Below are 14,420 nucleotides of genomic sequence, written 5' to 3'. Positions count from 1 at the left end.
TAGTGCAAACATGAACAGATTTCTTACTAGCACTTCTTTTTTGGGGAGGTCAAAAAAGTCAGGTGATACTAGTGTATACTAATGTCAGTGCATGTAGAAAGTCTTCAGCATCTCCTAAGATGGTCCAGTACTTCACAAGATCATACTCTTGAAATCCCTATACAAAAAATTTCTATGTCAGTATCCGAGAATGAAAGTTTGGTACAGTCTTCCAGATTTTAAAAAACTTGTACTGTCATGTTTCTTCCAAGTGATTAGAGGATAAATCTTTATACAGCACAACAGTGTTCAATACTGTAAAAAAAAAAAAAAACAAAAAACAAAAAAAAAACACAAACCAAAAAACCATCAAAGAGCAAAAAAACCTTCACAAACATTCAACATGTTAACATACAGCGTCAAATGGGATCTAGAAGAATTAAAAAAAAATAAATTGGACTTTTAAAATCTTTTTCGATAGCTCGTAGATTATCATCATCAAGTCTGCAAAGTATAAAAATCTCCATCTGATGGATATATTTTGCATGCTTGTTCTAGTAACTCTAAAAAGACATTGGGCAAACATCAGGAGGATATGAAAATGCCTAACTCTGTGTTGTTTCTTATTAGCAAAGTCCTTAAAGCTCCAGAAAATCTTGTCGTTTATACTCATACAAGATAGGAGTAATCTGAAGACAAAGTTCACACGCACACACAAAGACTCCAAGTTTCCATTTGTGAATCCACAGGTCATGTCACAACATGTTTGACAGAGACTATTTAAAAATAAATAAATAAATAAATAAATAAATAAAACAGTTCATCCATACTGCCTTGACATTAACTGTAGAACAGGATACCTGGCCACATAAAATATTCAGTAGTTCTCCAGTGTGATTAGAACCATTATAGAGACAAATGTACTTTCAATAAAGTTAAGCATTTAACCCATTTCTGATTGATGATGCAAAAAAGGACCCTTGTAAGCAGTAGAAGCTACCGTATTGTATTAAGATCATACAATTTAGTCCACAAGAAGGCCGGTATACCAAGAGCTAGATTCAGCTCTCATTTTAAAAGGATTACAGTCTATTCCTTATCTTAAAAAGCTGCATATACTAGGTCCATGATTCATTTATCTCAAAACCACAAGGAAATTCTAGAGATAGAAAAGAAACGAAAGACAAAATGATTTCAAGATAATTTCCTGCTGAGTTCAAACATATGCCAAATGGTTCAACAAGTATTGAAACACCATCAACCACAAGGGTGTTTGCTGGCTTGCAGGTAAATTAAAGTGTACCTGTTCATGGTAGTTTGAACACTTTCTGACTAAATGACTTTCTGTTGCTAGAACTTGAATCAAACCACTTACCAGAACAATTACTAAAAATATTTTAACAAATCTATTCCTATTTACCAGGAAACTTCTTGTTTACTGCTATGTACCAAACTACAGTCATAGTGAGGTTGTTAAGAAACTAGAGGCAAAATTCAGTCTCACCTTTCCTACTAGTACATCTGTTTGCCAGTTACCTTAAACAAAAATCTTTCTTTTCCATAGTAAATGAAGGACACTGAGGAATTTTAGTGGTACTAGAAGTATCAGCAGCAGCCAATTACTCTACATAGCAGGACTACTGGCCAGTTCAAATTGACCTGCTGCTCCTTCTCTCTCTTCCTGTGTAATCACTATCCCTAGGTGCCCTCTCGGTAAGAGAGGGAGATATATAAACAACTAGTAAACCTATTTTTTCTAAGATGGATCAGCTGCTTAATGCAAAGGTTATTCAGTTTGATTTGGTGGTGAAATAACAAGTGAGGAGCTGGATGATTAATAGCGCCAAGATAACTGTAAATACTAGCAGAGTTGTTTATTATGGAGATACCAAATTATATTAAGCTTTAACTCTGTCATTCTTATGCTGAATATTTCTTCAACTTGCCAAGTTATTCTAGATATTTAAGAAAACTAGCTGTAAAATAAGATGCAAAGGAATACTCTTAAAAGCAACAGAATTGTGATGATCAACAAATACGGAATTTTAGGTCCAGAAGGAGCCATCTGTCCTTGCAGTGGCAGAATCAATTCTTGGGGGAGGACAAATGTAGATTTTTATCCTGTGATGCTCCATTAAATGCTTAAGATGTGTGCTGAGGTAGGTGTTACTATAATAACCATAATAAATGTTCCTTCAGGTTTGTGAAAACCAGCATGGAACTATTGGGGCAATCGTTAGGGGTGATTATTGATGTCCCTGATGGAGAGAAATGACTAAACTCTTACTCGGGAAATCATCTTTTCATGTGAATAATTTCTCCTATTATGGCTCTCTCTCAAATCTACCGTTTCTGGAAGCTGATGGAAAAGCTTATAGTGGGAAAACACCAGCAATATTTTGTGTCTCTGACACAAAAAACAACCTTGAGTTTAGTTTTGAACACAACTTAGTTTGATCTCCTCTTGGAATTGTCTCTGTTCCTTAATAAATCTGAGGTATCACTGGTGAAACGGGAGTAGCTGTCATACATTAACTGCACCATTTCTGCATGCTGGATGAGAGAACCACCATGGAAGAAATTCTGTACCAGAACTCTCACAGGTTCTTCTGGTTTCTGTAACAGCTCTTGTTCATTATGGATTTGAGGACATTAAGGATGCCATGGTAATTTTAATATCATATAGAAATCACCATGTCCTTTTCCCAAACCTCTTACTTAAAAATTACTCTGTTCCTATCCTGATGTGAAAAAGTATTATGAAATAAGTATCAACAATAAAGATATCTATGCAAATACCTCTTTTTACAGATATATGTATATAGACATGCACACACACACATATTCTTTCTCTGTGTACTTAAGTTACACTTTCAGAATCTTACAGGCTGAAAGCCACTTTATAAATGAAAGATATTACATACCCTAAGAGACTTATCTTTTATGATCTTGCTTAATGTTCTACTAAATCATGCTTAGCCTGTTGCTTTCCCACTTATATCCTCATTTACTACAATGAATTTTAAATTTAAACCTTTTCCAAATGGTTCCTTTAAATGTTTCCCACACCTCTGGCACAAATTTCCACACGATTCCATCAGTCTCTGGAGATTAACACACAGGATTAGCATCGTTTTCTCTATATCATCAGAATACTTTCAGGCTGGACTCAGAACAATAACAGCTTGAAAAAAAATTATATGTCAATACATGATGATTTATCACTCATCCACAAAATTTAGTGGATTTTTTTTTTTTAACGGATAAAGGACAGTTAGCATCCTAGATCATAAAAAGAAGCTAATTCAATTCAAAATGTCTTCACACAACTCATCTACCATTCAAACTCTCATAAAAATGTTTTAGGGGCAAGAGGTAAACAGGTATTTTCTTGGCACTCTATGTCAGGGTGAATTTTAGTTCAGATAAAAGACTTCAGCAATCTTTGCATAATCTCTCTCACTGAGATTTATGGGAGCTTTGCCATTAAGTCTTGTGGATGAACGATAAGACCTAAGTGTGTTTTAAAAGAAAATAGAATAAAATTGGTCGCATTCCAGAACTGCATTTGGTTCTGAGCTTCCACTAAAACATTAAGGTTACACCAGAAGCACACCAAACAATAACGAAAATGTCCCATAGATGATACCTGTTACTGCAGGGAAAACCGAGAAGTCTAAATGCAGTTCAGGGCTGAAAGGAATTATGATTTTAGATGTTTTTAATAAAATGTGTTCATTCAGAACATTTTGCCTGTCATTTTTCATCAGTTTGTTAATAATTTGGAATAATTAACAAGGTTTGCATTTGTTTCAAAAATCATCTCATTCCACCTTTGAATCACCGTTAAACATATTCTATACTTGTCTTAGCTCTGCTTGCTACTGAAAAACACAAAGTCCCTTTTCCTGGATAAATACATCCCTAGTTCACATAAAATCTTGATGTAGATTACTCATAGAGAAAAGCACTGAACATTCACAGAAGCTAACACCTTCTTGTTTCACAGTCAATTATTCATGTTTCCAGTCTATAAGACCATTTTTCTGTCCTTAAATAACCAAGTACTTCTCATTTACATGCTGAAGTTGCGCACTGAGGGAAATAGAAGGAAAGCTAGCCCACACATTTGATCTAAGCATTTATACATACAGTGAATAAACTTACAAGACACACTTTGCCTGAAAAAGGAACGTTAAGTTAATGAAAACCACCAGTGGCTCATGTTCTTTATAGTATTTACTCTGGTATTCAACACAATATGTAATTGTTGCTATGGCAATTGCCACATCTCTTGGCACCATAATAATTCTCAGATAAATGGATCTTTGTCAGAGCAAACTCCAAAGCCAGCGTATATAAAACCTGCATTTCTTTGGTGGTGGGAATCTGCAGAGTTAAGTTAGAAGTATAAATTCAGTCCAGGCCTGAGGGAAAGCACAAGCCTGTCAACAGAGGTGAGGCTCTGCTGCAGAGCTGAGTAAAAGGGGCAGCGTGGCTATATATGAAAAATCATAACTGCTGTGCGCTGCCATGGGACTTGCAGGGTCATTTAGAAACAGTCCAGCAAAGAGGTACGGGAGTCACGTCTGAACAACACTGTAAAACAAAACTCCTGCTTCGAGGGTTTGATCTAAAGTCTGCTGGAATCTGATTATTTCAGCAGGTTCTGGATTAGGCTGAAGGATAAAAAGGGAAAGGAGGTGACTGGAATTTCTATGGAAAATAGCTTATTTCAGTGGTTAAGGAGATTTCTTATATAAAAGGAGCTCTTTGTTGTTCCTCCAACAGCAAGTGGTCTGCACAGAGGATTTTTATAAAAATATAGCCAAAAAGGCAGCTAAATGATACTACAGAATGACCCATTGATGAGAACAAGCTCTTGCTTTCATTGACATTAATTAAGATGTATTCTGTGAAACCTGCAATGTAGCATTGCAGACTTTAAAAAAAAAAAAAAAAAAATAAAAGATTGCATCCTTTCACTGGTGATTAAAGCAGGGAAAAGTCATTTACCAAAATGCCATCAACACACAGGTATTAAATTCTAAAATCACTTATGCCTCAGCTTTTTATGCATTAATTCCAAGTCAATAGGTATTTGCAGTGTGATAACGAACAAAAGTAAAAGAAGTAATAAGTTAATCATTTAACAGCTAGTAGGAGAACGTTACTATGTGAAGCTTTCTGCCAAACTAAATGTAAGAATGAGAAGACGAATTTTCTTTTGTTTGCTCTTTAAGAAAACCCATCTTTATATGCCTGAAGGACACCTTCATATCCAAAGGCAAAATATTACCACAGCTTTTCTGAAAGGAATGGTATTCTATATACTGTTTTGATCAGTATAATAACTCATAAGTGTATCGTAGATACTGATGTACCCCTGTGACTTACTCTATTTTGTGTCTTAAAATTAAATGCAAAACACGGTATTTTATTTATGCAGTGCATTACTTTCTGCAGCAACTGCTATATGCAAAATCTAATAATATGAAACTCTTCTAGCCTGTTTGTCAATATCTCATATGAGAGTCCATCGTCATACTTTTGCACAGTCATTTTCAGCCTTCTTGGAATTCTATTCTAAACTGAAAAAATGCTAATATACGTTAATGGGAACGATTGCCTGCTATATCAGGCTGATTCTTGATCTTATTTTCCAAATAAATTATTGAGCTGCCAGATGACTAAACTCAACTATTCACTTCCTTGCGTGAATATTTCTTCTGTGAGAGAATCCTGATTCATAATAAGATTATTGATCCTTTATCATCTGTTCTAAGGCAGAAAGTTATACATGTAGGATTTAAGGCTCTAGGCACTTTTTATCTCATATCAATAAAATTTGCAACCTCTATCCTGCAGGGATAAAGCAGAGAGTGAGACACAAACAAGAAATGCTAACATTTACATCCAAGGAGCTTAGTTTCATTATTTCTGTTTGATACTTTAGCAAACAGAGGCACAGGCGTAGAACAACTTGCAACAAACGTATACATCCAGGCAGTGACTTGGTAGGAAACAGAATTCAGTTCTGGGGAAGTTTTCAGCCAGGCTGCCTCTCCTGTCCCTGTTATAATAAACATAGCAGGGTACTGATGCTGGGAAAAGCAACGGTTTGACAAAGGGAAAAGAGAAGCAGCGTATCTGACTAGCCCCTAGCTGTTACAGAGTGGACTGGACAGAGTAGCAGGACTAGAGCAACTTCATTTCCTTCAATCTGAGCTACTGCTGGAGATGATTTTAAACTTTCTTTGTCTACAACATGCTGTCTGAGGGTGTGCTCCTCCCTCTCACCTCTTCTTTTCTTTCTCCTATTCCTTTTCCATCTAATGCCTGAAAAGTGTCCTGAGGGTTTGACAGTTTCTATTTAATCATTTCATCCTTCTGTATGGAAGACTGCTGAGCACCATACAGTGAAGTTACTACCAGCCTGGAATTTCTGAATATCTGCCTGCCCTCTTATCTGCTTTGGTGCCAGACTCTTGATATCTCACTCCCCCCCACCTCTCACCCTGTGTGTGTGATGCTGTAACAAATAAAAGTTCTAAATAACTCCCTTTGATGGGGGGGGGGGGGGGGGGGGGGAGAAAAAAAAAAAAGGCTGTATTTTGCCAACACACAAACAAAGGCAGAGAAAGATTCCCAAGGTTTTCTTTTAGCTCCCATTGCATTAAGGGTATATTCATTAAAACCAGGGTTAGATTAGAGAGGGGGAGAAGGACTAGCAGACAACCATTTTATTTAGTCTTGGATGACACAGTTCAATTCCCAGCTTGCTGCATTTTGCAACTCACAATGTTACGAGACTCTAAAAAAGATTGGCTATACTTTCTGTCTTCCACAAAACTAAACTCTTTAAATAAATCAATCAATCCACTAATGTCTGCTCAAATGCTCCAATGTGATGACATTTCCAACTTTTGCTTGTCCTACTACTCCATAAAACAAAGCAAGGACCAAGCATTGGATAAGACATAAGTTAAAAAATAATTGTTGCCACTCATCGGCCTGGTCAGTTTGTTCCCAACTAGGGTTTGCAAGTGATTTATTTTTCCATTAGGGATCTGAACCTTAGCAATTCTATGAATTATTCAGAATGAACCCAAAGTTCACTTTGGGAATCCTGGGTGAATCAAAACATTTCCATGACTTCTTTTAATATCATCAAGCGCTCAAGTCCTGACCGTGTGAAAGGGTACTAAGCAAACATTGGGCAAAGCAGAGCCCAAGCACAGATGAGCGTGCCTCACCAGCGCTACCCCGTGGTGAAGGCAAGCGAACTTCATTTCTTTCATTGAGCGCTCTGATTGCCTGAGGGTACAAGTGCTTACACACACATAACTATTAAAAAGATAACACACTGTAAGGTTACACCTTACATAGGCCCATGGCAACTCTTCTGTGCACTCGTATTCCACATGCCTCTTAAAAATGACAGTAGCTTTTTTATGAATACTCCCCTCTGTCAAGACACACAGAAACCAATATAGCTAGCCAAAACCATAGGAGGAAAGGGGCACTAACAGCAGGCTGTAGAAAGCAATCTAACTGTAATCTGATGTACAGACTTTTGCTCTCAATAGCATGTATGCATATCTGTAGGTATAGACATTCATGGGGTTTAGGGTATTTTGCAGAAACATTCAGACATCTGGAAAAGCAGCAGTGCTGTATCTGCTCTTCTGTCACTAAACCCTGCAAAAGATTCTGTGATCAGAGAGCGACAGCCAAGTTGACTGATGTGTTGAGGAACCATCTATCTTCTCATATTGTAGTCATGGCCACCCTTTGACAGGAAGCTGCAGGCTCTGCAGATCTAATATGCTTCTGGCAGAAGAGTAAGAAAACATGCCCTTCAGACTCAAAAAGCAGAGTTAAATAGAAAGTGGTATTCTAAACAGCCACTGACGATACTATAGCCATGAAGTTAGTTTAAGTTAATCGCTTAGGACTGATCAGTGAGGCCAGCTGGAATCTTCCCACATCTTCAGCAGGAAAGAACCACACCTCTCCACCACTAGAATACCAAAAGCTTTTCTGTGCACTCCAGATTTCACCTCTAAATATATTCAATATTCATCTAAAGTATGATTGGTAGCAATCACAAAGTTTTAGGAATTATGGTATCTCTTCCTGGGCTCAGACTGCCAGTCAGCACATTAGAGATCATTGTTGTCAATCATTTCCAAACATGTTGAGAATCTGCAATTAGAAACATTAACAATGGGATTTCACAAATGTAGGTTACATGCTTTCAGAAAAAAAAAGGTAGTTGCTGGCAGTGGGGAAATACTTAAGAACTACTTACCCCTAATTAAACAAGGTACTGTACTCTAACTACTGAATGCTAAGCAGTGCTCTAGCATGTGCTCATCTTAACCCTACAGAATTATGCTGAATTACTAAGGCTCCATCTGAGCATTTCTTAGCCAAGACTCCTTGCATAAACAGATGGAGCAGTTCTGCTGTTTCCATGCTGACACATTCAGACTGTAAAAGTACAGGATTAAGTCCACATTTATCATAAAATCACTTTAGATAGGACACTGTAATCTTTATATCCTTCTCAAGTCTGACAAACAGAAAGACAAGACTGTCAGTGTTGTGTTTAAAATAGGCAAACAATAGCTGAAATGGTTGGTAAAAAACATTGATTTAACAGCTACGGAGTGCTGGCTGAGTCCAGAGTAGGACAGCCAACCCCAAAGACCTTTATATTCCCTTGAAGAAGGGGATGATCCTCACTAGATGGATTTCCCAGGACACATTAATGCCTCCTGTAACTCCCAATAGCACTGCAGACACTAAGGATCACCATACTAAAAGAGCAATCTTCTAGTTATGAGCTGAATATCGAAATCCAGAAAAAAGAGATGAATGCAGGTAGAGATGATGGTATAATATTGCTCTGAGGAGTCAGCTATGAGGGAAGACTGGCAAGTGGCAGAATATGCCAGATTTAGACTGGTTTTCTCTCTCTGAAGCAACACAAAGTGGTTGGAACAGAATCCAGGAGTGGGGCCAAATTAGACTTGGATTTGGATGTAGTCTGGTGAGAGATTTCAACACTAGGAATTAAATAGTATTGCTGCAACATTTTGAGGGGAGACTACCCGGAACCCAAATAAGACATAAAGAGAAAAGGTCATTGACAAAGCTGTGTCATAATCAGTGCAAATACAAATCTGTTAATTCCTACTCCTGAGACCAGATTTCCCCAAATTGTAACTTCCACAGAACATCTCCCCTCAACGACATCGAAGGGCTGCTTCTCTAAGAAAACAAGAATAAAACTTCAGAATATGATTCTCAGAGTCAGATTTTCACACATAAACCAATACCCTGCAGTTTAACTGCAGACGTCCTGTCAGAGATGTCTCGAACTCCTCTGTGGTTTCAGTAACTTCTGCCTGGAGAATGAGAATCCCCATTTTGAAACTGCTCCTAAGATTTCAAAACGTGGAGTGAAAACAAAATCGTTTGAACATTCTTGTCAATGCACCAGAAGGAGCATGCCTTGCTAGTTTGAGACACAAGACAGCCAAGTGCCCAGCTCCTGCAAGTGTAGTTTTCCTACTCTGAATTTGGCAGTGCGTGGTCCTAAATCCACAGCTCCACCATGTAAGAGACTCTCTCAAGTATGACCTTATTAAAATTTAACTTTGTGAAGAAACAGCCTATTTAAATAAAATTAAATTCCATTTAAGTGTTCTGATCAGCTCTCTGCAGTTACACATTCTGGTACTTTCTCTCTGTTGGCAATCTATATTCACATCATGTGCTGCTTAAAGTGCAGATCAAAACCTTTCCTCAGCCACGGACTTTCAGAAGTTTGTTCAACCTTTCCCCTAAAGCTAATTTTTTTTTGATGGAAGAGTTGAGTTATACTAAGCTACTGTTGGAAATATGAGGAGAATGCTGGCAGCTGAAAGTCTAAATACCAAAATAAGACAATAGATCAGTCATTTTTATCACGGCTTCTTTATACTTTCTTGAAATTATAGGTCTGTAAAGGTAACAGGCTTAATTGTCTAGTAAGCCACTACCTTGCCTGCCTCTCTCCTAAATGCCATGACACAGAAATGAAGGCTATCTCACGTTGCCTTTTGTTGCTTTGATGGGTGTGAAGTAAACAATTCAATCAATTTGTGAAGCACTTTTTCCCCATAGTATGAGGTTAGTATTATACTGGAATTCAGAAGTGGAAAAAAGGACACAGCATTCAGTGGACAGAGTGGAACAAAAATCACTAGTGCATAGAGAGAGACAAAGTGTAAATATGTGGTGCTATTTGCATGAGGATGTTTATGTAGTTTAACACACAACAGTATCAGATAAGCAGACCTATACGAAAATTTAAATTCCACAGCATAGAATTCATTCCCATGTTCTCAGACCTGGGGCAAACGTGAAGGTTCTGTAAATTCCAAATTACACGTTTAGACTATGATTTTCCCTTTTCCGTTATAGCCAAACTATGGTTATCCAGCATAAGGTACAGCAGAAGAACCAGCCTATTTTGATACTCAGGCTCCTTCATTTGAATAAATTCTTTATAAATGTTTAGCATTTACACCTGAAGATGTAATATATCATTCAAAACCTGGAAAATTTGTATTTTAAGTTAAACTAAGTGCTAAAATATTAAAGCAATATCTGGACTGATTTTGATCTCTCTGCTAACAGATTAAAACTGCTTAGAGTCCTAGAATACATGTGTAAATATCTAGCAGCATCTCCATGGCACTTTCTTCTAATCCTTTGTATTTATCTTACCTTTAATGCATCATGTTTTTCATTTGCTCCAACAATCAAAATTTCTGCCATATCCTCAGCGTGCTCAGACCGCGCGTGGACAAACAAGGCTCTGCCAGCTTCTGATATATTCTTTAGCACAACTAAAGACCCGTCGCGTTCCACCTTAAAGTCTGGGTTAGAAACTTCGAAGTTCAATTTGTTATTCCCCTTGCAGTCATCAAATTCCACTGGGGGGGGAAAGAAAAAAGAAAAAACACAATTATAAGTAACCACTTTGGAACATAGACTTCAAATATTTTTACGTTACTGTTGTCTACAGATCTCAGGAAGAAGTATCTCCCAATCTAAAGGGAAAAACTTTCAAAGCAGCTTTGTATTTGTGTGACTATAATTCATAGACAAATCTTATGAATATGCACTTTCAGAAGGATGAAGAGATTTTGACCATGCTAACTGGGGAGGTAGGAGATAAACTAAACACTTTGGACATGGACATTCTGTGATCACTTAAATGCACAAAATGCACACCTAGTTCTACAAATGGCAGCAGCAGTGGAGACCTTGTTATCTGCCCCATTGTAACCTGGAATATCTAAAGGCTTTTCTGCTGGCAAAGTGGTTTGAGATAGCCCATAAATCTTTATGCTTGGAAGTGGTTGTTTATAGAATATTCAACTTTGTCTACTGCAAAAGCGTTACAGAAAAATAGAGTAACAGAAATACAGAATAACAGAAAAATCAAACTATAACATTTCTTACTAACTACCAGGATTGTGATATAGCGCATGAGCTGCACTATCAGTATAGCTAAGGATTATGAGAATTGTTAAATAAACAATAACTGTCAATAATCCTGCTTCACTTTACATGGAAGATCCTCTCTGCGGCTCCTTCCTCCTCACACTTTTCCCCTGCTCCAGCGTGAGTCCCCTCCGCAGGCTGCAGCCCTTCAGGACATACCCACCTGCTCCTGTGCGGGGTCCTCCAGGGGCTGCAGGGAATCCCTGCTCTGGCACCTGGAGCCCTTCCTCTTCCTCCTCCTCTTCCTTCTCCTCCACCCCTGGGGTTCACACTGCTCTCTCACACTTTTTTCCCCTCACTCCCAGGCAGCGTTTTGCCCCTTTCTTCAACAGGCTTCCACAGAGGCACCCCCAGCATCGCTGACGGGCTCAGCTGTGCCCTGTGGTGGGGCAGCTGCGGAACCACCTAGAACCAGCTGGAACCGCCTCTGGCCAGCACGGGGCAGCCCCATTGCTCCTCACAGAGGCCCTGCAGCCCCCGCACGCCCCAAACACCAACAAAGGCATTAGGAACTTCAGGTGGGATTTTAAAAGAACAAAGTTGTGAACCTGTGAATTTGTGCCTGACTATCCTCTAACTGAGAAGAGTCCAAACTCTCTAGTCACCACAGTCTCTTGCATAAAACTTATCCCAGCATCTGAAGGATCTGCTTCTGCACAAGTTTAAGGCTTGCTTACGTATTTTTAACTAAAAGCTGCTCCCATTTCCTCTGCTTTACTTGAGGGCAAGAGAACTACCCTTGGATTCACAGTGGGATAACAAACCAGAATTTCATCAGCTCATTTGCCATTTCATTGAATTTTGCTGAAAGCAAGAGGGGTTATAAATAAAAAAGAAACAAAAAGCTCTTTCCCCTCAGGTTTATCTGGAGGGATCGGAGTATCTATCTCTGTCCGTCATGTTGCAGACCCCTGCGTGCAAAGTCTTACGCTGCAGTAGAAGCAGGAGGGAAAAGCCCAGAATTTGGGAGCAGTACCAGTTTAAAACAATTTCACAGTGCTCAGACTGGGCTGGTGTCCACACTGCTCGCCGAGGCCAGGAACCACTTGCAGAAAAGGTCTTGTGCTCGCAGTAGGATTTTGATGGAAGGCTCACTGTTAGTAAGGCCTCCCTGGCATAAAACCACCCGCTGCAATTTATGTTGGTGATATGACAGGTGTTTTAACAGATTCACTGCAATCTCCTAAAGCTATCAACCCACAAAAAAGACAAAATTTTTCTGTCACCACAAATGTGGGAAGTTGAAATTCTCTATACTAATCACTGTATAGATTGCAGCCTTGATGAATTATGAGTAGATTCTCTTTTAATTTATTCTTTTCCTCCCTTAAAAAAAAAAAAAAAAAAAAACACCAACCAAACAAACAATGAAACAGGGTCTTAGGGAGGTACCTTGTTATATTGAATAAATATGCGCTTCTCATAGTCAAAAACTGCTGGTGATCTACTGTCTATTAATAGCTTACAACTGGAAAATTTGGCATCACTCTCTGAGAAATTAATTAAGTCAGGAGTAAAAAGTAAAAAAAAAAAAAAATTAAAAGGAAAGCCTAACAAAACTATGGTAAAGTAATCACTTAAAACCAAACGTAAATGTCATAGTTCAGAGCTATAGCATCACCCAGCCAAACGCTAGAGGTCATATTCAAAAAGAGGCCATGCTGTGTTGTGCTTCAAAAAGAGGGGAGAAACTGGCTGGAATTACACTTCTCCCACCTTGCTGCTCAGTGTTCACAAACCTTGAGATTCCTGCATTGCTGCCATCTGCATGCATTGCAGAAATTCAAAGGCCACATGCAGATTTGATGCATGGAATCAGGAGAACTACTCGCATCTATACTCTATATTCCTTTGGAGTTATGAATTTGACACTTCTAGACCTTTTATATTTTGCTCATCTATTGACCTTGCTTTATGAAACCCTGCAAATTTTTCCAACAAGGGCAGAATCAGAGCTGTTTGAAAGTGGAAAACTGTTTTCTTACCATATCTCATCCAAAAGCACTGGTGCTTTCAATTCCCAATTCTACCGCAGAAACAAGAGTATTTGACGAGGTTAATAGCAAGGAGAGGGAAAGAAAATGAAAAGGCTCTGAGAAGTACTGATATGTAGGAGAGGAATTAGAAGTGGGTGGAAGGAGATGAAGTGATCATAAGGATAGAGAACATTGAAGATTATTCGGACCAAGGGCCAACAAAGATGAAACTGAAGCCAATTGTTAAGAGAGTTGAAGAGAACTGTAGCCTTAGATAAAATCCTTAGCCTGAAGTTAGGGGCAAACGTGAACTTTATCAGAATGATGATATCTCCTGGACTGGGATGACCACAGAACGTCGCACGAGATTGCGTTACATTCCCAGTCATCCTTTTGATGCCCCTCACTGGGAACATTTGCTTCCTTAAACTCATGTGGCTTCTGGGGAAAAGTCAATGCAGATATCCAAAATTTACAGTGCTTGAGCTGCCTGTACCAGGCTCCCAGCAGCAGCTACATAGCCTAAGGAGCTGGCCCTGGCACTAACCACACTTTCCTGCCCTGCCAGGCACTCAGGAGAGATCTGAGGAGTTTCAGCTTCATCAGCTTACTCAGATTTCCCACTTGTGGCACTACATCTATCTCTTAAACAAACCTACACATTGCTGATGCTCTAAAAAAGCATAGCCTGTTAAATATAGGGCAAATAGGATTTTTAGTTCTTATTCTTTGGTGAAGAAAAGTTGCTTTGTACACTAAGCCTGTGTACAAATCTCTATGTAAAAACTATAAAGAGTGATTAATTAATTACTCCTCATGTCCTCCAAGTACTAACCAGTATAACAAGAAACTGGACAGGGTTTTGTAGATATCAGTTGTGGGAAGGTTCAGACGGATATT

The 14,420-nt window shown here is 38.6% G+C and overlaps 1 protein-coding gene across 2 annotated transcripts in view; it reads right to left on the bottom strand.

Moving 5' to 3' along the window:
* CDH13 (cadherin 13) overlaps positions 1-14,420 on the bottom strand; it is a 520,188-nt gene that overhangs the window by 335,128 nt on the left and 170,640 nt on the right. For both annotated transcript variants that reach the window (XM_075510904.1, XM_075510905.1), the window contains exon 3: positions 10,762-10,970. In XM_075510904.1, coding sequence (XP_075367019.1) covers positions 10,762-10,970 — 209 coding nt within the window. The remainder of the gene's footprint in view (positions 1-10,761; positions 10,971-14,420) is intronic.

Source organism: Mycteria americana, chromosome 8 (genome assembly GCF_035582795.1).
Source record: "Mycteria americana isolate JAX WOST 10 ecotype Jacksonville Zoo and Gardens chromosome 8, USCA_MyAme_1.0, whole genome shotgun sequence".
Taxonomy (NCBI): domain Eukaryota; kingdom Metazoa; phylum Chordata; class Aves; order Ciconiiformes; family Ciconiidae; genus Mycteria; species Mycteria americana.
The sequence above is the reverse complement of the archived record's forward strand: the minus strand, read 5'-3'. Positions and strand labels throughout refer to the sequence as shown.